The sequence below is a fragment of the Mytilus edulis genome, chromosome 7, assembly GCF_963676685.1.
Source record: "Mytilus edulis chromosome 7, xbMytEdul2.2, whole genome shotgun sequence".
Lineage (NCBI taxonomy): Eukaryota > Metazoa > Mollusca > Bivalvia > Mytilida > Mytilidae > Mytilus > Mytilus edulis.
This window is the reverse complement of record NC_092350.1, coordinates 69,755,760-69,782,605: the sequence shown is the minus strand read 5'-3', so window position 1 is coordinate 69,782,605 and position 26,846 is coordinate 69,755,760. Positions and strand designations below refer to the sequence as shown.

Sequence of the window (26,846 nt, the reverse complement as noted above, 5' to 3'; positions counted from 1 at the left end):
AAGCATTGTTAGTTGTACATGTCTGCCTGGCATGGTTCATCTGACCTTGACCTCATTTTCAAGGTTCATTGGTCTTTGTTTAGTTATCTTGGTTAATGTTAAGTTTATGTGACAGTTGTATTAAAGCTTAGCTTTATACTTAGGACTATCAACATAATATCAATGATTAGTATAGAAGGCGAGACATTTCAGCGTGTGCACTCTTGTTAAGTTAGACATGTCATTGTAAAGGCCTTTCTCAAATACTCTTGCTTTGAAAATTCGGCTTTACCACCATTTATACAGCTGTAGCGAGTCGAATTATTTGGTAAAACTATAGTCCACCGATCAATCATCTTTCCGATGATTTCCAATTTTCCTTGTGAGTTCAGTTATTTTTTATTTCCTTTTATAAGATTATATCATTCTTTGAAGTTCATACTATATCGTATTCCATTTTCTAATTCAAAATTTATAACAAATACTGATATCGCCGTTTTCAGCCATGATCTTGAAATTGAAAAAAACAGTGATCGGATTACACGCGCCCCCTGGTGCTACTGAAGATAATATGACACGCACTTCCGAAAGCACATAATATGACATGCGCATTGCAATAGCCGGACAAATAGCCCTGGCACTATTCGTCCGGCTAGCCGGACAAATAGCCACTCCGAAAATTAAAGATCTAACCACAAGAAAAAAGAAATTGGAGTCAAGACAAACTGCTATAGAAACGTTAAAAGAACATGCATCCGAAACAAGAATCTTTGCAGCAATCAAAACTATAGACCTCTTACAAGTCGAAGAAGAAGTTTTCTTGTCCAAATTTAGAGAAGGTTTGATTGCATACGGACTCACATTTCCCATATTTGAATGTTCAGAAATTATTAAACCAATTCTAGCTACACTATCCGAAATAAAAATAGAGAAGGTTAAAACTACTGCCCCGCTTCTACGTAAAGTAGAGCAAGTTCGAGTCTACAAAATGCAACAAGTCAACCCGCGTTTTCTCCACAAAATCAGTTGTTCCACAATTAACATGATCAAATATCACGGAGCCTGTTTTACTACAGATGATCGTATTATTTTTGCCGGCAAGCCAATTAGAATTTATGACATGAGGAGTTCAAATGTGCAAAGGATTGATGGAAGATTAATCCCAATCAGTATCACCTGTGATTTAAAGAATAATATTTATGGAGCTTTTGGTCCAATATCTATAAATAAAATTAATATCGAAAACATGAAAATAGAAGGCAATTATAAAATCAATATTACACATAAAGTACGGGGAAATAGCTTTGATTGCATCAGGGTTAAGGATGACATAGTTTATTCAAATTGCAATGGCAATATCATACTTTTTAATAAAGATGGAACTGTTATTGAGTCTTTAGACGCCAAATTGAAGGTATGTTTCATGTGTTTGGAAAACAGTGGTAAAATATTTATTTCTGACCGCAAATCAATCATACATATAACAAAATCTGGTTTAAACATTGAAATTCCCACCGACATGACAAAAAACGATGAGATCACAGGACTAGAAATTGGCGAACAAGGACATTTATATGCATGCATTTGCAACAAAGAAGTAGGTTCTATTGTGCGAATAAACACGACAACAAGATACAAGGAACCAGTATTAGAGCATCTTGTAACTCCCGAGAATATTGCTTTCCATCCGACTAAGAACATGTTTCTAGTTATGACTGATCACGGAAAGGAATGTTCAGTTTATGAATTCACAAAGTAACACGAACTTTTAACTCGTTGTTCCGGAATAGAACTGTCGGTTGCAATGCCATGACTTTGTTAAAGTTTCCTGACTTTTTATCAAGTTTTTCATGTATTTACTAGTGCACATTTTTCTGGAATCAAGTGTCATCATGAATATAAAATTTCATTTTGATTTGAAGGTTAATTTTTGAAATACGTTGCTAGCCAGTCAAACTAACGGATCATCGTGAATCATACATGTATTATTTAAAAGGTCTACCTCAAACTGAGTGCAGTGCTTTTATGTAGCTTTTACTGAGAGCATGATAATATCCTAATAATGTAACGTATAACTCTATAAAAGAGAAGAACTGGTATTCATCAAATTTAACCATGTTTTCGTCCAAACGTAGATAAAGGCAACAGTAGTATACCGTTGTTCTAAATTCATAAATCGATTTAGAACAAACAAATCCGGGTTACAAACTAAAACTGAGGAAAACAGATCAAGTATAAGAGGAGAACAACGACACAACAGAAACACTAATTTTAACAATGCAACACACACAGAAACGAACTATAATATAACAATAGCCATTTTCCTGACTTGGTGCAGGACATTTTAAGACAAAATGGTGGGTTGAACCTGGTTTTCTGCCTAGCCAAAACTCAAGCTTTTATGGCAATGTTAAATGTAACATAAAAATGACAACATTACATGACAGGACCACAATAAAAATAAATGGACAAACATACAGGACAGAGAAACACACAAATAAACAATACAATAGAACATTACCACAAGCTAATAGTTATTAAACATACCAGGCTTATAATCTAATACGCCAGACTGGTGTTTCGTCTTCATAAGACTCATCAGTGTCGTTCAGGTCAAATTAGCATAGATAGCTAAACAAAGATGGAAGCATTGATGACCAAAAATTCCAAAAAGTTGTGCCAAATACGGCTATTAAGGTTATCTGCATGGGATAAAAATATCCATAGTTTTTAAGATTATTCATACTTTTGAAGACAGTCAATTTATAAAAATGACTATATAATCAGTTACATGTTAACACCAAAGTGGTGACTAACTAGAGAAAACAATGAATACGTAAAACAACCTAAATCAGCACATAAAAACAGCACATGCTATTAAGATTGCAATTGGAAGTGGACTGGGACGTAAATAACCACTTATCAACCCATTCATGTTTAGTGGAAATTATTCAACGGGGGATTTAAGCTGTGACAGGAGTAGAATAATGTAAAAATATATAAACCAACAACAAAATCCAAACAAACACTGACCTTTCGAACAGGTGTTTAGGTATATGTTTGTTAAGACTCAAATATATACTTTTAATTTCATAGATAAGTGTATTTCATAAATTGAAACATAAAATAATCTCATAAAGAAGACACGGGCATCGGTACACACAATTCCATAAAGTCAATTTCGAAGTTATTAGATTTGAAATTGTGATTCCCATTCCATTTTCAAATAATTACATTCGATGTATGTTTTATTATAATACTTTATTCTGATTGGCTAACTGCACATCACGTGTTATTCCGTAAGCAGTTGCATCACTCAATAAAACTTATCCTTCATGATAACACGTGGTCCCTCGATATAGTGCACAGGTGAATTAGAATTAAAAAAAGCATTAAATTCGTGTTTTTATGATCATAGCTAAAAAATGTAATTATAAGTATTGAATGCTTCTTTTTTTTTTAACTTCATAGTGTTGTAAAAGCGTTGACCGTGCGCACATTTTTAGAATGAAGCGCTTCCGCGTTTCATACAAAATGTACCTCAGTCAACGCTTTCACACCCCAAATGAAGTTACAAAAAGAAGCATTCAATTCTTAAATGAAGAAAAAAATATAAATTCAATATTTAAAAAGCGTAATCTTATCTTCCCCTCAAGTCTGGAGAATTATGAAAGTGAAAGAAGTCACTTATATAACAACAAAAAAACATCAATGTTTGTTTGAACTCTAACGAAAACGTATAATAACTTCTTTTATCGAAGAATATTTGATAGGTCCATATTTCTAAATATATTCCATGCACTTTCAAGATAGGAATTAGATTGTGTCTGTTCGTTGTTGGAAGAGAAAACAGAGTAAAAAGAACCGAGAAAGTTTGTTGGTTCTCCTCGTCCAGCACCATATCTTGGTCGTATTGCCTTTACTTTTGCTTTGAATCCTATACCAGATGTGCGCATGTCTGATATGAAAGTGAGGATCATAAGATTGCCATCGGAAGTCAATGTTTTGTTTCGTAGACCTTCGCCACAATATCTAAAAGAAAATGAAGCATAAATTCAGATAGACAATTATGAACTATCTTTGTACTTAAATTTAAGTTAATTTGAATTATCAAAAAAGTTATCTGAACGATAGTGTATTGTATAAAACTTAGTTAATTAAAGATAAAATCACACTCAATGTAACTGATTGAGAAGAAACACATTTCAAATCAATTATTTTGAAATGAAACTGTTTAAAAAATAAGTTTTTATCTTATTAAAAGTGTGGTTGTATCTACCACGTTATGAAATATCAAGAATATGTGATACATAAAAATATGATACAAACGTTATTTGTAAACATAGAATTTACACCTATATAATTAATTTGACTTACTTCTTTCCTGTATCTAATGCACTGTATGATTTTTGTACCAGAACATAGTCGTCTTGACAACCACTCGTTACAGCCAATCCAAAAACCTCAAATGTTACTTCTATTCGCCTGTCTCGTCTTGTCTATAAAATATATAATTCATAAAATGTTTGGAATATTTATTTTTCAAATAGCAGAACTATATGTTTCAAGAAGATAATTAGCGTATTTATAAAGTGTTTTTTTTTTTTGTGGCAAAAATAATTCGATTGCTTGTGATATTCAGGAAAGTTATGTTTCGTCAACTCGCTATCAAAGCTCAAACATTTTTAAAAAACATTTAACGTTTATAGTTTTCTGCGAGTAAAACTTGTATCTAACGTGGAGGTACTAATAAGTCCAAATTACAATCTCCCTATGCAATTTGTAACCATAACAAATAACGTGATAGCTTTAAGAGAACATGATACAATCGAAAAATCTGTCTCAACGGGAAACTTGGTTTTCTATATGCAAAATATAAATGTTCACTTGCTTTTGTTTTTATGTCTTTTATTTGAGTTAAGCGATTTCAATCGATATTTTATGGTGTGTCTTTCTATGTTGGGATGTTACATTTATAATGTGTCAGGTAAAGGTTATAGGGTTGGCGCAAAATAGAAACGTTTAAACCCACTGCATTTGTTTCCATATGTCCTAAGTAAGGAACCTGATGTTCAGTGGTTGTTGCTTGTTGGTGTGGTTCACAAGTGTTCTCCGTTCTCGTTTTATATACAGATTAATCCATTGGTTTCACAGTTTAAATGGTTTTACACTTATCATTTTGGGGCCCTCTATAGCTTACTGTTCGGTCTGAGCCATGGTTACGTGTTAAAGGTCTTACTTTGGTCTTCAATGGTTTACATTCACAAATTGTAACTTGGATGGACGGTTGTTTCATTGGTACTGATACACCATCCTTATATCTACTTGAACTAAAAATGTCAAATTGGAAGTAAGAAGTGTTAACTTTAAAGTAGGCAAAATAATTCTTTATCAAGTAGCCCCAGACTCACAAGTTTGAAAAGATAAAAACAGAAAAAGTTAGGTGAGTGAAAATCATTTAACAACACGGTTCACCTTAAAACCTGGTTTTGCATTCTACCTCTCAATGTGCATGTTATATATAAACGTTGCAACTATTCGTTTTAAAAATTATTCTATCAACATTTAATACAAGAGTTGTTCACCTGTATAACATATTGACATTCCATGCTGTCTGTGTATTCATTGGGATATCCAGGGGAGGTAATATATTGTTCCTTGTTTCGGAGACGAAACCTGCCACCACAAGCTGTGTCTAAAATAAACAGGTAATATGAATTAAACGATCATTAACATACTTTAAAATGTGGGCTTAATTAAAAGAATGAACCTGCACTTTGTCATTTATTCGTTGTTGAAAAAACCAATCAAATGCAAGCTTTTCGTTCTATACCCTTTTTGTTAATACGATCGAAGAAAAGGACGCATTTGTTATATCACACTAAATGTATAAGCATGGAGCAAACTTCAGTCAGAACAAGACGGTCTATTCTGACAATCAGTCATTTCAAAGCAACAGTCCAAGTCACTGACGTGACAATACAAATGTCCATTTGATTTCTTTTTGGTTGAACGCTGGGATTCTTCTTCCATTTATTCCTAAATATTTGACACTGGACTTCAACATTAAATAAGTTTACATTCAACAACTCTTGGGTATACAAACATCGAACTTATTTGTTATTATACTTTAAATTGCTTTTTTTTTTTTACTATTTCCGTACCAAAATTCTTCATGCAGATAAATCCTCTGTTAGAATTCTTCGAACAAGGTCCTATTGACAGGAACTGACCGTCAGTGGATCCACAAGTATCTCCTTCCTCTGCACCGAGATCGTGAATTGACCTAAAATGGAGACGAAATATATTTTCAAACATCACGAACCGAAAAAAATACAAAAAAAATTACAGAACGTCACAAATGAGTAAATTAGCCATATTAATAATAAAACAACAGTAGTATATGAGAGGGTTTGTTTTGTATTTTTTTTGTTATTTTCGTATTTGATGGACGCATATCTAAGGGAGCTACCATTTGATTTTTATGGGTTGGGGTGGGTGGGGGGGGGGATTTTGTCCTGCTTTTTTTTAAGTTGTAATCTCTGTCCTGCCTTTTTATTTTTTACTCTATTCGGTCCTGCCTTTTTTTACTAGTTTATCCTGACTTTTTTTTATACAAATTGTCATCCTGCCTTTTTTTTTTACCAAGTTGCTCATCCTGTCTTTAATTTTACTCACAACTCCTGTCCTGCCTATTTTTTTCAAATTTCATCCTAGCCCCCCATTAAAATCAAATGGTAGCTCCCTAAACAAAACAAAATAATCTTACGAGCAAATGATATAACGGACTTGTTCATCATAACTTGTTCATAAGATATACACTCATTTTCCGAGAGAAATATGTGTTATAATTGATGATGAATACCATTTTGTTCTTGTTTGTCAAGATCAAAGATTATAGAACTCTGTATTTACTTCAAGCGTCAGTCTAGAATGTCTCTGAGTGTCAAACTATATAAATATATAAAACCAAAACATGCATATATATATATTATATATCATATAGATTCATAACTTTACATAGTATGCTTAAGTTTTGGTAAAAAGATGATTCATTCATTAAAAAGACTAACATACCATTCTATCAAAATAGGTACTTACATTAGCGAATCATTGTATGCTTGCCCATCAAGCCATTGGTAATAGGGTAGACTGTTTAACCATTCGCTAGCAGTACGCCTGACTCCTAACCAGATACTTTGGGTGTCGCCAGTAAACTTCATTTCTTCAAGCGTATTCACAACCCAGTCCTACAGAATATGTTTAATATAACATTATAAAATATGTTTGAATTTTTTTGAATTTTACATTATTTTATTTGCTTTTCACTATCATCATTATAAACTATCATCTATATAATTCGTATTATAGTTTTATTTTAGGTGTGTTGTTTTACAGTCTCAGATTCAATATGGAAAGGAGTATGGTAAGGGTTCATCTGATGAAAGATTTTTTACCTTTTTTAAACACATTAGTGTCTGTTTCAGTCGATTCAATAAGCTTAAATGAGAAAGATTTGAACTGATTTAGTCATTTCAGACGTTCAGATTCAAGCTTCGATATGAAAAATCTTTCAAATATGCCATACTATGTCCCTTTTCAGACAGTTTTTGTCAAAAATGAAAGTGGCCGCATCCGTGTTCGCTATTAACTTTTATATATGATATGTAATATCATCAAATACAACTTACGTTTAAATATCAAGAATGAACACATATGCAGCCACTTCCATTTAAGACGAAAACCGTCTAAAATTAATGCTAATATTGCGAATATTTCAGTAATTTAGCATGATTTAATGATGCTAGTACCCGATATGTGTGCATTGTATTGTCAAACAAATCCCATATTCATGTAGCAGAAGTGTTCTTCATTCCAATAAATAGCTAATGTTGTATTTTTTTAACAATTTTGGGAACAAAAAGGTGACTTACTGGACCTATTCCTGTAAGATAACCACATGTTAACTTATCAACAGTGGTAGATGTGATACTTGAACAAAAATATTTGTGTTTGTTTTTTTAGAACTCTGGAATACTGTTTTGTGTCGCAAATTAAGAATTTAAAAGAAGATAAATTGAAATTGCAAAATAGCAAAAAAAAAAAATAATAAATGAATTATCGGTCAATACAAGCTAAGCAAAAATTCGTTAGACAGCAAAACCATCTGCAAGCTAGAGCAACATTACAATAACTCATTTAAAGATCTATAAGCGATTGCAGTCGATGGAAAGTTCCACCCAATCATATATATCATTTTTTTAGGATAGGAGTATATATTGTTTTGTCCGAAGAACAGTGTCATTTGGTTTGTTAATACTGTAGAAATTATTTCAGTTTGATTTTATCGAATTTAATAACTCACCTTTTCGACTCCTGTTTCAAATGTGACATGAGTTGCTCTCTGATTCGTACAGAAATTTAAAGCTGCGTCGTATGTGATGTAAATATTTGGATAAAGTCTGTAACAACGACCATTAGCAAATACCCACCCTCCAGGACATTTCCAGGTTATTACTGAAAATAAAAATATCGCTTTGTTCAATATACAGTAGTTGAAATATGAACTAATTGATCTTTTGTACTGTGAACCATTTGGTTGTCGTGACTTGTCGAGTAGAAAAAAATGTCGCGAATATAAATCGTCGCAAAAATGTTCAAGTTTGATTTTCTCACACCAACAACGATACATTTTGTAATGCCACTGCAATACTTATTTAGTATATATAAAATCGAGAAAAAATGAATCGTCGCAATATCGTCGTTATAAGGTTCAACGGAAAATAAAAGTACACGAAAATAAGTTGGTTTACAAAACTGTGGCATGTTGATGTGATCGTCAAAGTAACTCACATTTTGTAAGTCTATAGTTATACTTACTTCTTTGGTATCCAGGTATTGGGGCTTCACAGTGGTAGCCTATAAAACCATCCGGACATATACACTTGCATGTGCTGCCACCTATATAGCCTCCGTTCAGGCATCGCTTTGATTTATCGCATTGCTCTAAAATACATATTTAAATAATGTATTATATTTGTACACAGTACGATGAACCAATGTTTAAATAAAAATGTTGTGAAAGAAATACAATTTAAGGTTTATGTACCCTTCTGTAGCCATTTTTGTACGAACTTTTCAAACTTCAATTGTATCAAAACTACAGATATAATGAATAATAGAGATAGGCCATTTTGTACATATTCCAAGGGGAAACTTGATGCAAAGCATTATTTTTTACTGTTCCATTGCATTTAATAGAAAAAGAGGACTTTGTGGCAAATAAATCAAGATTTTTATAGAAAATCCACAGCCTTTATCCTTGTACTCTCATATTTGGCAATTTGATGACTGATAGATATAGGATTATTGCATGCAGTGCTAGCATTGATTTCCTTAAAACAAGTTTATAAATGTAGTTATTGGTTAAGACAAGTATAAATATGGCAAAAATCAAGTACACCTTTTAGGGTGCGCTCGACTTTAGTGACTCAGCACGAGGTGTTTTGGAATTTACAGGTTACTTAGAACTTTTTGTAAAAAATAAACACTAGCACATCATAGAAAATCAAGTGAGTAATTTATGTTTTAAATTTTATAACAAAAATCTCTGTATTAAAGGCTGTGGATTTTCTATAAAAATCTTGATTTATTTGCCACAAAGTCCACTTTTTCTATCAAATGCAATGAAACAGTAAAAAATAATGCTTTGCATCAAGTTTCCCCTTGTAATATGTACTAAATGGCCTATCTCTATTATTTATTATATCTTTAGTTTTGATACAATTGAGGTTTGAAAAATTCGTCCAAAAATGGCTACAGAAGGGTACATAAACCTTAATGCAAATTTTGGAGAAAAGAAACCAATAACGATTTAGTAATTCAATAGAAGCTGTGAATTTCTATTTCTCTAACTTATTTAAGATTGTATTGTTTTGATAAACGAAATCTTATTGTAAATGATAATAAAATGCATTGCCGAGCGCAGCCCGATACGACAGCAAATGTCAAACCCTGAACAGCTGGGGAACGTTTGGACACACTATTCAAGCTTGATACTGTCTGAATTTGGATTGTGATTGAATTTTTGATATAATATAGGTTTCTGACACACATTAGAGATTTGAAATGGGACTTTTGATACCTAAATATCCGCCAAAATCTAACAACATAATAAATTTATGTAGCTATTGAGTTGTATTTCTTTAACTTATTCAAAAAAAATTTGTTTTGAAAAACGACATATGTTTTCTAATTGATGAAAAAAAATATATAATACTATATATATATATGCTGAAGAGAAATACTTTCAAAAAACTAACAAAGAACCATGCAATATATCAAATTTACAACACACTTTTCGTGCATTTTTTCCACCTTAAATTTTTAAGATTCTAAACACGAACAAAACGTTATTTTAGTGTGGTTCTCTCCCTTTTCTTTCATTTAACATTGCTACGAAGTCGTAAAAGTCAAACAGATAACGGACAGACGAACCATTAAATATTTCTAACTTACCGTTACATCTATAAGCTCTGTTTACCCACATTGCATCATAAAAGCTGATTTTTGTTGCTCGACCAATGACAGATTGATATGCCGGGTCTTTAGTCTCCAAAACCGCTTGTCCGTTATTTGACCAAGACTGAAACAAAAGGATGATTTTTTGTTAAGTTTGTCGTCCACTTTAGCATTATGTATATATATATACCATGCATTTCCTTTAGTACACACAGGCGGATCTAGACATTTTCATAAGTGGGACCCCACTGACTGCCTTAGAGGGACCCGCTCTGGTCATGCTTAAATGATTTCCTATATAATCAACCAAATATTTCCCAGAAAAGGGGGACCCGGGCCCTCTGCTCCGCTAAATCTTCCTCTGGTACATACACAAGTGTAATATGAATCGACAACAACACTGCATAATACAACAGATCACATCAAATAGTAACATACGATTTCTACGAGAGAAAAAAAACCTTACAAACAAAGATAATCGAAAAACGAACAACGCACTAACTAAATATTTCTTGGTATATAGGTAAAACATGAGGTGAGGTAAGGGAGCTACCATTTGATTTATTTATGGGGGTGAATATCAAGTGTTTTCTCCTAACATAATTGTTGGGTTGATTTGTTAGTTGATGGTTAACGTCTACCGGAAAAATTTTACTGTAACAGGCATTTTTTATATGTTAAGTATTTAATTTTGGATGTAACGTACGCGTCTTCTTATTGGCTGACAGTGTTTTGCTGTATATCAGCTCATAGACATAATTTTCTCATGTTATCGTGGCGTCATCAACGTTTTTTCATGATTAACTCCGGTTTAAAATGTAATTTATAATTAAATTATAAGGAATGACTTTCATATTCTTTTTCCGACGCGGGTTATTTAGTGTGCGTGCACCACATTTTTGATGTTATTTCTTCATAGACAGAAAAAGTATTACAGTCATTCCTTAAATGTTACACGATTTGAACTCGGTTTGTAAAAGTCTAAAATTCTTTCAATTATTCTTTTTCCATAAACTCTATAATCACCCTAATCTGATCAATTTTATAAATCTCACTACAAGCCATATGCAATACCCAATTGCACAGAACTTCGTAAGATAGACTAGAACTAGAAAAATGGTTTTCATCCTGTGCACGAGACAAGTACGATGTACCACCAGACCCAGTAGGTGGTGCATTGTGGCGAGACACCAAAACTGATTTGTCAATTACGATATAAGAATTCGTGAACAAACCTGTGAAGGAAGTACATGTATACTAGATAACATACTTTTATTTTTCGATCAGAGGCTATAAAATATGTTAATTTTAATGAATTATGTATAATGGTTAACTTCCACGTAAAGGCCAATATAACCTCGCTGACCTAATGTAGGTCACTGCACATGAATTATTTTACATTATTTCAAATGCAGATTTGTGACATTAAAACGCAATTGACGCATATAATCACGATAATTGAATATGATTACATTGTATATTCATTTTTATGTTACTTCGAACTTTTTGGATACTTTTGAAGTAATACATATCATTATTGAAATTTGCCGTCATTGAGTACAAAAAAATATTAATTTTTGGTATGAAAAATATATTTCTGATAAATTTTGAGTTTTAGGTCAAAGATTCCGATCACTATTTCCAAATTATCTCATGAATTATAATATGTATTTATAATAATAACATTACTTTCTGAATGTATTTTATTCACATATACATGTAAGTCATGTTTATAAACTTCTGTTACAGTTTATATATTTTTTAGTTAAATACAAAAGTTCGTACTAGAAAAAAACCAAGGGTGAATTCATAGGTACATGGGGACAAGACATTTTTGTGAGTCCTCCCCCTTTATACCAAAATCCGATATATTTTTTTTGCTTAGCCTATTAATTTCAATTATTTTCGCGTTTTTCTGTATTATACGAATATACATATACTGCAAATAACTTGTATTTGCTATTTACTATCAAATCCAAGTTTATCATCCATAGCGGTCACCTATACACTATATTTTGCTTTTCAATTCATGGACCAAAAAGTGGCCTTATCCTAGTTACTTTCCCCCTTCTACATTAATGACCTGATATATTGGTTTTGCTTTAACCTTTTTTCTGCTTGGAGGTTGCAGTGTTGTTTCATTAACATGTCATTTACAATTTGATTTGGAATTGACAAAGGACAGTCACACTATAAATAATTGAGGTAATCCCACCGTATGTTGCCATCAACAGACCGATCAGTTAATAACCAATCTCCTACCCAAAAACATAATTTAATAATTATTGGTTTGTTCTTAAACGTATAATAACCAAAACGGAAGTACCTTCTTCCAAAATTATTAAGTTCAAAGACAAGTGTTAAAATTACAGGGGCGGATCCAGCCATTTTATAAAGGGGGGGGGGGGTTCCTAACCCAGGACAAAGGGGGGGGGGGGGTTCCAATCACATGTTCCCATTCAAATTCATTGATCGTCCAAAAAAAGGGGGGGTCCAACCCCTGGAACCCCCCCCCCCTCTGGATCCGCGCATGAATTACGTTCAAATTAAGACAGGATAGTTTCCAAAAGTAGAGGACGAAAATGTGTTTGCCGGGGGACATAGTATCAACCAGGAGTATATATTCAAAACATAGCAAAGGGAACAGTAAGAAAAGGAACATACCTTTGGTTTATAATGCATGACGCTGGCATAGTCATACACCGTCCCGAATAAATCATACGGGGTTCCCCGCATCACTGTGGTATCAAACTGTGCGAAGGAAGCCATGTTGATATTATCATAGTGGACTATGACGTAACCATCTCTATCCGCTCGGCGCTGTGTGTGAACAAGACCAATGGCATGACCAATTTCATGGACTATAGATACTGTCTGAAAAAATACACATTACCTTTCAGTTTAATAAACAAGTCTCAAGACTACAAATAGAACATACATTCAGTTGTTGTTGTTGGTTATTATATCTGTCATACTAGATTTACGTAAATGTTCAGGGGCGGATCCAGCCATTTTAAAAAGAGGGGGTTCCTAACCCAGGACAAAAGAGGGGGGGGGGGGGGTTCCAATTACATGTCCCCATTCAAATGCATTGATCGTTCAAAAAAAGGGGGGGTTCCAACCCCCGGAACCCCCCCCCCCCCCTCTGGATCCGCGCCTGATGTTATTGTTTGAATTTTATAAATACACCACAAGACTACACATTTAAAGCATAAATTCAGTTGTTGTTGGTGGTCCATATCTCTCGTACTAGTTTTTCGTAAATTCTATTTTCTAAATTAGAACGCTCGTTTAGTACTGAAATGAAGAAATTACTGTACACAGTTGATGTAAAGTAAATTCAGGTTTAAGCAAATTTTCATAAAGGAGTGAGGGGACATTGACTGTCATGCTCCATGAAATAACCAAATTTTCCAACAAAAAGTGTTTGGGGTCCCCGTTCCCCTGCTTCCCAATCCTCTGCTATTAATAAGCTTTTGGTTGCTACTTTAAAATAAAGCCACGTTAAAGTATGTTGAGCGAGATTGACTGAAATTACAGTAGATTGCTTAGGGAGCTACCATTTGATTTTTATGGGGGGGGGGGGGGGGGGGGGGGGCTAGGATGAAATTTGAAAAAAATAGGCAGGACAGGAGTTTTGAGTAAAAAAAAAAGGCAGGATGAGACACTTGCAAAAAAAAAAAGTCAGGATGACAATTTATGTAAAAAAAATCAGGATAAACTAAAAAAAAAAAAAGCAGGACCGAATAGAGTGAAAAATAAAAAGGCAGGACAGAGATTACAACTAAAAAAAATGCAGGACAAAATTTTTCATCCTAGCCTCCCCATAAAAATCAAATGGTAGCTCCCTTATAATCCTGTGTTACACAATTTGTATATTGTCATGACGACCAAATTAACAGTTTTGAAGATACAATTACAGACTTACATCAAGACAACCAGGACTGATGCCAATGGTTTGTGGTTGTCTATTAGCAAGTCCATTCTTTGAGAAGCATCTGAAAGTTTATTAACATCAATATGAAATTAACAGAAAATCAATTTTACTCAGTTAAGTCTCAAGACTTCATAATATATAACTTTTGAAGAAAAAAAAAACCGCCAAGTAATGCTTTATGTTTAAGTTGTAATTGGGTTTGAGTAACTGTGAGAACTGTTAGATGATGGCCGGTCTTGTTGGGATATACAAGTACAAGTACACGACTACGTCCACTCTGTGTTTTGTTAGATGTATTTCTATTTTAATCCATATAGTTAAGCCCTCCTCAACTGATTTTTATAGTTTGTTCTTATGTTGAACTGTTACACCGCTGTCCGAGGTTATGGGGGGGGGGGGGGGGGGGGGGGGTCCTGCTAACATTTTTTACCCCGTCAGCTTCTGTATGTATGTGCCTGTACCAAGTCAGGAGCCTGTAATTCAGTGGTTGTCGTTTGTTGTTGTGTTACATATTAGTTTTCATTCATCTTTTTGTACATTAAATGATTAGGCCGTTAGTTTTCTCGTTTGAATTGTTAAACATTTGTTTATTTCGGGGCCTATTATAGCTAACTATGCGGTATGGGTTTTGCTCATTGTTGTCGGCCATGCAGTGACATGATAGTTGTTAATTTCTTTGTCATTTTGTCTCTTGTGAAGAGGTGTCTAATTGGCAATCATACATATCTTTATATATATATATATTAACAGTACTTACGTTGAACCTAGATAAAATTCAATATATCGTTTGGCGCCCATTTGTTTTCGTAATTCTTCCGTATATGGTACAAACTGAACACACGTGACCTCCTCCCACCTGTTCATAGCTACACGTATCTTTTTCTGTTGCTCTTCAGCTAGTTACAAGACATAATAATTTATACATGTACATGAAGTTGTGCAAAAGAAATAAAACATGAGTTAAAGACCAAACAGCCTATTGTTTATGCGCATCAGCTAACGCAACTTGGTAGTGACATAAAAGCTCTATGACGTTGTTTCTAGCAATGAAAAAACGTCAAATTATAACGTCCTATTTCGCGTTTTTCTCGAATTCCAACATGGTATACGCTACGTAGGTACGCTACGTCTCCCAAGAAAAGAGGAACTATTATGCGTCTCGCTACTTTAATATCCTGTGGAAATTTAACACATATGGACACATAAGAAACTACACTATATTTAACCTTCGTTCTAATAAAAATGATAAAATATAAATTTTGATCTCGACTTTTTGCATTTGCATCGTTCTGCATTTCATTTTTTTTTATTCTTTCACATGCGTAGATTTTGTCTTATATTTGCGTCGATCTGCATTTCATTTTTTTCTTCTTCACTTGCGTAGATTTTGTCTTTCGTTTGCGCCGATTGTGTACAGGTTATGTGAAAGTTTTTTTTAAGCCCGATTTATGGGCATTATGTTTTCTGGTCTGTGCGTCCGTTCGTTCGTCCGTCTGTCCCGCTTCAGGTTAAAGTTTTTGGTTACAGTTTTTGGTCAAGGTAGTTTTTGACGAAATTGAAGTCCTATCAACTTAAAACTTAGTAAACATGTTCCTTATGCAACGATCCTTCTAATTTTAGTCTCAATTTAATTTTTTTTTTTTAAATTGAGTATTCACAAGGTTTGGCCGATAATCAATTATTCGTTAAAGTTTTGACATACTGGCAACATGTGCATGTAACTGATGTCTGGATGATTTTCGTAATGTCCGATCTTGCAATGAAGTTAAAATTTATTTATACTGCTTATTTGACAAAATCTTATAGTAAAAATAAAATGATGACAAAGGGTCATTTTTGTTTGTCATTTGTTTCATTTCAAATTGTCTTAAGGAGAAATGATAAAAATATTGTCTAATCTCACTGAAGCTTACAGCTAATTTCCTAATGGATGTAGATCAACACTTTGGTTTGCCTGCTTGCTTTGTTTGTATATTTTGTATAATTATGTTTTGATAACGTCCAATTCAATTAAATAGCATACGTACAGGTTTACATACCTATATATAAAAATGTCAATCTTAATTACAGAGCTTGAGTAAACATTTATACAAACAAAGCAAGGAAGCCAACCAAAGTTTTACCCTACATGCATTAGGAAATTAGCTGTAAGGCAAAAAATATTTATAAAACTAATACTCAGAGAATGTGAGTTAAAATCTAAATTTTCGGTGTTTAAAACTAAATTGTTGTAAGTTTAACTTATGACAAAAACAATTTCTCCAAGAATGATATCTTACATTAAATCGCTCCCTTTCATTTAGCTACAACTGTGAAGAAAGATTGAAAACAAATTTCGATTTTCAATGCCGGCAAAACCTTTTCTTTGTTTTAATTTCCAAAATGAGCAATTTAGATTTATTATATTTTATCCTGTTGGGGAAATCTTACTTTGTAGTTTTCAACGGAAAATTATTTCTAAATTAATTTTTGAATCAAAAACTTTTTTTATTTTATATTTACTGTCTCGTTTATTGAAAACACACGAGGTAGTAATAAAAGGATTGTATTTTAAGATAAATGCCATGTATAACGTTTTAGAACCAAAACTTTCATTCATATATTATACCTATAATTTTAATTTCCTTATATCTTAAATATTCTAAAATAATGAATTCACAAACTCGATGCAATAATTTCTAAACGTTCGTCTTAGTCGGAAAAAATAATGTTATAAAGAACTCCGTCCATGCTTTTGTATGTCCGTCTTTCAACAGTACCGAATGAGTTCGTTACGGCAAACTTCTGAAATTGACGCGAAAAAGAAACAAGCACAACTAGTCTGGTATATTCAAATACTCTTAAGTTAACCAGTTAGCTTAGTTCATTTCTATTTTTATTTTCAATAATTTTGCTTTATAATAATTTATCCTGTTGGAGAAATCTTACTTTGTAATTTTCAAATAGTTTTCAACAGACAAATTATTTCTAAATACATTTTTGAATTAAAAACTTTTTGTATTTTATATTTACTGTCTCGTTTATTCAAAACACGTGAGGAAGTAATAACAGGGATTGTATTTTATGATAGATGTATAACGTTTTAGAATCAAAAACTTTAATTCATATATTATACCTATAATTTTAATTTCCTTATATCTTAAATACTAAGAAATAATGAATTCACAAACTAGATGGAATAATGTCTATACGTTTGTCTTAATCGGGAAAAAATAATGGTATGAAGAAGTCCGTCCGTGCTTTTGTATGTCCATCTGTCAACAGTAGCAAATGAGTTCGATACGGCAAACTTCTGAAATTGACGCGAAAAAAAACCACACACATCTAGTCTGATATAATCAAACACTCTGTAGTTAGCCAGTGCCATCTTTCATCTCTTTTTTTATTTTCAATAATTTGTAATGAGGGTAGAGGACAAAAACAGACTTTCCTAACAAAAGCGGCGTGAAAGGTTATTTTAAACAATTTTCCATTCCGACGGATGGTGTTTCTGAAGGTTAATATTGTGTGGCAACATCGTAAGATCTGATACTGACACATGCATTTAATCTCTTGTATTACCGGATAATAAAGTAGGTGAATATAGTTGTCATTCTTGGAAATTTAAATGTGGGTTTCAAACGTCCAATTTGCGATTTTTTTCAAATAGTGCGCCAGCAAGGAAAGTTTGTACTATGACGTCAGATGCAATGGTCTGAAGAAAGACAACTCTTTTCTTCAAAATGAACGAGAAAAAAACATGAAAATCACTCATAACTTTTTTGAAAGGTCGGTGACATACACTTTTTATTGCTTTATTTTGAAGAGTACACATGGCACTATCCTTCTTGAAATTATTATGAAGAAATCACTGGTAGATATTTTTTAATACTGGAAACGTTTTTCATTTTTACGTTTTATTTTTGGCGGGAATGAAATAAATCATATTTTTAAAGATCAAAACAATACGAGTCTAAAACTCTTGAACCTGTATTTGATAGATACAAATCTACTGTTTAACGTGAAACAAGAATTATGCTTGTAGGTTTGATATAAAGTATTTTTTGGAGAGTTTATATAACAAGTACATATATTATGTTAATATTCGGGAAAACACGAAACTGAGGTTGCTATAGCGACAAAACTAAGTCGGTGACCCCCAATTTTTTTCATCATATTTTGTTCCTCAAATCATGAAATACCTTCACACAAAATTTTAAGGAAAAATCACTGGTAGAAATGAATAGGCTGTTTGATCTTTAAGATGAAAATACATTTAGAAGGCCGTACGGTGACCCATAGTTTTTCTTTAACCTCTACGTCATTTGGACTCCGTTGGAGGGTTGTCTCATTGGACGCCATCAAGAGTTGGTTGAGGTCTCGGTGGCCGATTGGTCTGTGTTGCTCGCCTACTGTACCATTTGCTTGTCTACACCGAGGTTGTGAGTTCGAACCCCCACGTAGCAGGGACATTCAATTCTGATCATAATTGACTAGGATTGCCAGTTTTCCTTCTAAAAGATCAGTGGATTTCTCTGGGTGGTGTGGCTTCAGCCATCCTCCACCAATTATAAGTCGCCAGGATAAAGGCCAAGAGTGTCGAAAGTGGCGTTTTACACACTAACAATCAATAAATCAACAAGTTCTTTGGACAATATGTAATAATTAAGATCAATGACATCTTCATATTGTCATCTATTTCGCAATCTTTAAATCGCCAAATTTGTATTAACATGACCAACATCACAGGTGCCACAAGTGAAGCAGGATCTGATGACCGTCCGGAACACCTGTAATCACTTCCATGTGGTGCGAGTTGAACATTCTAAAGTTTTGTATGAAGAGTTTGGTGAAATTTTTTTTGTCTTTCCAGGTGATATCTCAGGGACACAACACTTGCGTTTTCCATCATCACCAGTCAACAAGTCTATTTGGCCATTATTGAAGCTTTGATGGGGTCAATGCCTTCTGGGAGTTTTCCCCCGCCAGTTCTATGCTTGATATGCGTAATTTTATATAGTGAGAACAACTTTGAAGTATTTGATATCGAATTATTGGATAGATCTCAGAAAATGTCAATAATTCACATTTGATTAACGTCTAGTGGACACTATTTCATGCATTTAAAACTAGACAATCATTTCGTTCCTGGTGGATAGTTTTCTCAGTGGCAATCATTCTACATTAAGGAAAGCCTCAGCTGTCATCTATATATGTTCTTTGTGTATGTCGACCTTGTGTGGTTTCAGAGAAATGAAATAAATTTTAAAACATACCAGAAAGGCAATGACCTCCACAAGGAAGATTACGTTATTATGTTTATTACTAGCTTAAATCATAGTTTCAAAGTCAAAAAGCACCAATAAACTTTTGTTTCAAAGGGAAATTTAGATAATATGCTTGGCATAAAGATAATTGCACAATCAATGTACAGTTCACAAGTGATAGCATGTAGAACTATAATTTAATACCACATGTTTGTACAAACTCAGTAATTCTGTCTTATCTATGAGTATAAAATTGGTCGTTTATATGCATTATTCAAATAAGTATTCTAATGATTTATACCGTTCGCCATAACTTCTTTTTTAGGTTATATAAATATTTAATTGTGCATTTGTAATTGGAAAATCTTCAGATGTAATGCTAGTCGGAGTCGCTTTTATATCTTTATTGAAATTACTGTATAGCTGTAATTTTCTTTGTTTGATGAAAAATATCTATTTTCTGCTACATGACTTTGATAGCTGAGATAAATGAAGTTTTACATGCAATCTGATCATGTCGAAATGAAACTGAGTCCTATTTACAAGTTAAAGAGTTCACAAAATTATAAGAAATAAGAACCCCCCTCCTAAAAAAAATATACAAATATTATTCATTTATGTACCTTCCTGGTTTATTGTGACATATGTCGAAAAATAAAATTTGCAGCAACCCAGCACCAGGAAGTATAATCTACAGGATCTACCTAGTACGATAGTGAGAGGCAGGTATGTTATACGAGTATACGATATTATTCCTCATAGTCTCGTGGTAGCGCGATCGCCTCGAGAGCGGGAGGTCGTAGGTTCGAACCAAGGCGGGGTAAAAACCAACGACTTGAAAATAGATACTTGATGCTTCTCCGCTAAGCACGCCGCATTAAAGAAGTAAGTGCAAAGACTTGCTCGGATAATTATTCATTCATTGTGACTATATTTTTTTTGCAGCCAGCAGCCCAACAAGTATAATCTACAGAAGTTACTCACTATATTGAGAGGCAGGTATGGTGTACGGAATTATCCCATCAGGCCATAGTGTTATTGTGGTTTCCCGTCGTACACGTCGTACATGTGTATTACTGTACACCTGTAAAAAAGATAATTTCGAATCAAAATTACAATTTTACTATGAGAATATTTGTTTTATTTTATGGAGTCGAAGATCAACTGTTGTTTTTTTTAACAAGCACCTTAAATAAACAAATCATTCCCTTTTCTGGAGATATAGAACTCTACATATACAATACCAAAAACATTCTTTTGGAAATCATTTCTTATATGTGTACTGGAGATGGAACATGGGAGCTACACGACGGGTACCAAACGTAGAGCAGGATCTGTCTACCCTTCCGGAGTACATGAGATCACCCCCAGTGTTTGAGCTTAGTCTTCGTTTTTCTATATTGTGTTTTGTTTGCTATTGTCCGTCTGTTTGTCTTTTTCTCTTTTAGTCATTGCGTTGTCAGTTTATGTTCGATTTACGAGTTTAAATGTCCCTCTTGTATCTTTCGCCCCATATTTGATACTGTATTATCATTTTTGTAGTGCTTGTACTGAGGACCATTATTGATCATTTTTTGCTTAAAGTAAAATAAGAATTGAATTGAATTAATTTGCTGAGTATTACTCAAAGATTGAGTTGAATTAAGTGTAACAGTGCACAGTGTAACTTGCATGTAGTTATTTTGACAACAACTGTTTTATAGCAGTAATATCTTAAAAATAGTGGAGATGCAGTATAAACAAAATGTTCGGTGTCCCAACATTTATAGTTCTGCAGAAACTTGCAAATTTTATACATGTATACACTTTCAAACATTTATTATTATTTTTTAATAAGTAGTGATTTGCATGGTCCAGTTAATATAAGTATGTCTGAAGCTGTCAAATTTTCTTGTAAAGCTTGTAGACTTTTCTATAATTTTGAAATTATATGTCCCAAAATTAGTTCACTACACTGTATACATCTTTTTGAGATAGAGATGGTGCAATTTTTTATTTGAATTTGTTCTCAAACTCGGTCAATTTATCCACTGGCACTTGTTTCTGTCGATAGGGGTTTGCTATCGGCACTGATACGAAAAAACACTCGTATGAGTGTGATTAGTAAACATCCATTGACAGAAACAATTCATTTGCCTTAGAACATAGAAGTTCAAAAAAAGTCGTAAGATAATTTAAAACATAATTTTATTCATGTAAAAGTAAAATCCTGTTTAAAATTATAACTACATGTAAATTGAATGCAAATCAAACAGTTACAAATTTAAGTGCCTGTTTACGTCTAGTTCCTTCAATTTCCTCTAGATTTAATAGGTGATGTTTAGGGAACGGTCAATACGGTAAATTAACTCCAAGAAGGGGGTTTGGGGGGGGGGGGGGGGGGGGGTTATGGTTTTTACCTAAAAATATTCTGATTTCCAATTTTATACAAATGAATATTGTGGTCAAGCAGAAGAATATCTTATAGTGTTAAATTTTGAAAACAAAAAAACAGTTTGATAAAAAGCGTCAAAAACTAAAAACAATGCTCTTTGTGCGAAATGTTTTATTCAAAGTAAATTACCCTACCCCCTTTTTTTAAAAGTCAAATGATTGGTCCCTTTATTGTCGTTTAGAAGTATTTGTGAACAAGGTACATCACATAACATGTACTTTGGTTACACTTTTTGTTAATTATACAAATATTGAAGTAGTTTTACGTTTTTGTTTGAAGTTGAAATTACTTTATCCTCTATAAACAAGTTGTTTTATGTGTTTAAAATTCGAAAATCATTTATACAAATTGCATCAGTTTAATAAATGCACCGTATGGAATGCATATTTACGATGTCATTTTGTAAACTAATTCTTATACTGTTACAGTCAATGTTGCTATTTGTGGTAGATACATGTACATGCATCCTGAAACTGAAACAAAAACTACTTCAATCTTCCTTTAAGAAAAGTTTAAAACTATTTTAATTGCGAATTTAAAGTACATTTTCTAAATAAAAAAAGAAGCAAAGCGCTGTTTTATAACATTTAAATTATGTTCAAATGTGATGTAAGAAATTACATAGAGCCAATGAAATATATGTATATAAATTAATGCTTTTGTTAATCAAAAAGTTGAATCGAATACTTTTATTTTAATAAATAAGTCATAATAACTTGGATTCGGATGTCCCTTTTGATATCGTTCGCCTCTCTTTGACATGATGTGATATTCAGCATGGACTAAACAAATTTGCAATAAGCCCTTTTTAAACCAGAAAACCCCATAATCCTGAAATATGGTGGCTTGTCCCAAATTTAGCGCTTGTATAAATGTACTATATTTTAAATATACATGAAGATTAAACTTTCAAGACCTCCTTCCCCCCCACCCAAACAAAAGCAACAAAAAACCACCGCACCAAAGAGAAAATATGCGTTCTGTTTAATCTAAAACAATATAGATTTTATAGGTTCTTAAACATGCAGAGAAAGTAATACTTTGCTACCAAGGAAAAAAAAGGGAAAGGGGCCTTTACGGATATAAATCACATGTGATTGAGTATTTAGTTACAACCTGAATTGGCAAACGATTATTCCCTTACGCCCTCTACCCCCTCCCCCTTTTTTCGTTAATCGGTCACTACAACTTTACTCATTTATAGTCAAATTTTTCTGATAATGTTTTCTGAGTATTCATTCATTTAAACTCGATATATTTTAAAACGTTTTCTTCATAAACTTCTTCACTAAAAATATACAAAAGGCATACGCTTCAAACGTAGCAAAGGTACATTATGTATTACCAACATCTGTCGTGGCTCGAAAAAAACTTTAATGTAATTAAAAAAAAATCCTTGGCATAAACACATGTTATAGGAAAGCTGATTTCATTTTTTATTTGAGAGTTCTGGGGCGGGGGTTAGGGGGTATTGCACGAGGATTTTAAGCGGATTGACTATCATAGTCATTTTCATCTGTCACATGCCTGTTTATTTTCTTCAACGAAAATAAATTCGAACTTTTGTTCACAGCTGTTTTCTGCATTTTGGGACAGGGTTGCAGAATATTCATGCATTGTTAATCAATTTCAACTCTTACCTGTCAGAACGAAATTCAGTTTAAAATCTACCACCCCCTTTCCCCCGGACCCTCCAGATTTTGTTTGTGTTATGATTAATATTTGGAATATGTAAAATTATTGAAAAGTTCCCAAATATTATATTCTTTGGTCCTAACAATATTCTGTCGGTTTCAGAAACCTACAAATGTCCCTGTGAGTGAAACATATAAAGGGGAAAACTGACCACACCTCTTTGCATTCGCCTGGTTTCTCCCTGTATGCTTTATATTTGAATATTTGTAAATAAGGCTGAGATATTTACATGTATTTACTATTATCTTCATTAGGTCATGTACATGTTGTAACATAAAAGATAACTCTCAAATGTTAATTGTAACATAAAAATAAACACAAAAATCATTCTAGATAAAAAAAAAAGATATATATAGCGAACCTGATCTTTTTGTAAGAAAAATGTATCAAATTGCTTAATAAAACCTTACCTCAAATAGTAAAGAAAATATCACAAAAATTGACAATAAAAACTGAGAATTAGAGGCCATCTCCACATATACAGTATATATACGATAATCACTTTTGTTTATTTACTAAAATTGTATCTAAATCCGTTATCAAGGCGCATGTACAAAGTCTCAGAAAAAAATTGATAACTCTGCCTGATGAAAGAAATGCCGAAAATCAAATGTAAATTAAGTAGCATATATCTGTTTTAATCTCTTTTCCATACTTTGTTTTTATCTTTTGATTAGGTTTACGAAATAATGCCGTGAAGAGGAAGTTTGTATCAATATATTTACACACTTGTCATGCTATGTCTCGGAAGATTATTAGAGTTTGTGGTCTTGTAGTCGACACTAGCTGGACACGGCTTTATTGACCGGACAAATAATTCTCTTTAATAACAACTTGTCTCTGTACTTTATCAGTTTTAATCAATGGTTTTATATGACGGAATTTCATTTTCTGCCTGATTAAGTACTTGACCAAGTTGATGGCTAACTGAAGGTCATGGACAGACACAATCCTTTTTATATATATTTATAAAAAAGAAGATGTGGTTTTGCTATTTTCTCTAATTGACCATTCTGTTATAGAAGAAACTAGATAAAAGAATATAATTGGACTTTAAGAATAAAAGATAAACGAAAAAAGAAAGAAGGGATAATAAAAAAGTCAGACAAAGTATTTTTTCACATTATAGGGAGTTACCATTTGATATTTATGTCGAAAAAAGGGGGGTGGCTAGGAAGAAAAATGTTGTCCTAGTTGTAATTTTTGTCCTGCCTTTTTTTTTGCTCTAATCGGTCCTGCCTTTTTTTAACTTAAAATTCCTGTCCTGTCCTGCCTTTTTTTTTTTTTTTTTTTTTACATAATTCATCCTAGCCACACACCCTAAAAATCAAATGGTAGCTCCCATTGATATTTCATCTATTGAAATAAACTACGGTAAGTAACATTCACAGATTTTTTCATGTTTTGATTGGTTTTTCTTACCTGAACGTCCAGTGCCCAAATAATTTGTTATGTTTAAATTTATACTTTTTTTTGCCATCATATAATAAACAAGTTAAATTGCGTCTTTAAAAAAAAAGCAATACGTGAATCCGAGATTGCAGAATAATCACAAAACATTCGTTGCTGATTGAAATAATTTATTGTAGTTATAATAATATAATGGTGATGTCAAAAATACCTTTTATATATAAGTGTGTGTAGATATTGCACAAGTCGGTTGAAAGCAATGTGTGATAGTGATTAGAAACGTGCAAATTATACAGCTACTACTTTAATATACATCAGTTAAGGCTTGACTAGAGTTTACATATTTTTTTTCATAATCCTATTGCAAATCATAGTTTCTGCAAACCTTATGTCTAATGCAAATCGTACAAATTAAATCGCAATTTAAATTTACGCACTCAATTTGCTCAATAAACTTAGTGCATTTATTTTTCAAAAAATGTATCTACCATATATCTTCTTATTTTATTTCCTGGATGCCTTCAGTTATATCTATACTCGTCATTAAAGCTGTGTGTACTCTTGGTAGATGTTGTATAGATAAATTTGAAGTCCAATTTTCATGGGAAATGAAACCATGTGACAGGTTTCCTATATTTTTTCTTCAGAGTAACATACCAGCTTCATAGGTACCTTTTATATACTGCAAATTAATTGTTTTTTTCTTAGTTTCATTTAGGGGCCAGCTGAGGCCAACCTCCAGGTGCGGGATTTTCCCACTGCGCTGAAGACCCATTGGTGACTGTCGTCTATTATCTGCTCTTTGTTGTCTCTTTAACATATTCCCCATTTCCGTTCTCAATTTCAGTATTAGTGATTCTCAAATAAAAATAGTTAAAAAGGCGAAACAAAATACGAAGTTGAAAGGACCTGAAAGGAAGTTCCAAAATTTCAAATCAAATATTTTGCCGAATATATCTAAGGTTATCTATTCCTGGGGTAGAAAAAAGAATCATAATGGAAACGTCGAAGTTCATAACAGGAAAAATAAAAGAGAAACAGCTAAAGGTTAGCATATAGCTGAAGTAATGGCAACATGCTTGAAAGTCACATGTCATGCTCTTACTTCCATATCATAATTTAAGATAATAAAAGCGTTCACGAGTGAAAGTTTTTTAAAATTCATGCATGTGTTTTCATCACACATATTATTCTAAGCTCATATCTAATGTTTAATAGTTGATTTCAAATGCCAACTACCTACCCGACTACAAAAGTTTTGAAACTGGATTCATTGCCATTTAATCCTGAAATTATGTAAATGAACCTAGACGTGTAGGGTAGCTGGTAAACACAATAGACAACTTTCGAGTTCGATGCATTTCCGTCAAAAACTCTGGTTTTAGTGAACGTCATTTGTGCGTTTAGGGGCGTCGTCACTTCCGTTTTAATGTTGAGCGAGTGGTTGGAAAACTATAATAATTATTCAGCAAATTAAATTCTCAAAATTGACAATCAGCACTTCTGTCATTAGGGAATTGTCATTAAGTACCTACAAATCTGCTCCCTTGTGCTCATATGGTATTTACATATGCGCAAATGCGACGCACCGAAGAAGAAAAAAAACCGTGACTTTTTTTGACAA

General features: G+C 32.9%; 1 protein-coding gene across 1 annotated transcript; it reads right to left on the bottom strand.

Moving 5' to 3' along the window:
* Positions 1-1,226: 1,226 nt before the first annotated feature.
* Positions 1,227-24,378, bottom strand: LOC139482113 (protein SpAN-like). Its single transcript, XM_071265780.1, has 13 exons — positions 24,223-24,378; positions 20,668-20,767; positions 15,195-15,333; positions 14,429-14,498; positions 13,165-13,374; positions 10,498-10,624; positions 8,860-8,985; positions 8,345-8,496; positions 7,081-7,229; positions 6,144-6,265; positions 5,565-5,674; positions 4,357-4,478; positions 1,227-4,011 (listed from the first exon to the last, which is right to left on the bottom strand). Exons 1-13 carry the CDS (start codon positions 24,280-24,282, stop codon positions 3,732-3,734), a joined length of 1,767 nt encoding a protein of 588 aa, XP_071121881.1. The 5' UTR covers positions 24,283-24,378; the 3' UTR covers positions 1,227-3,731.
* Between the last annotated feature and the right edge of the window lie 2,468 nt (positions 24,379-26,846).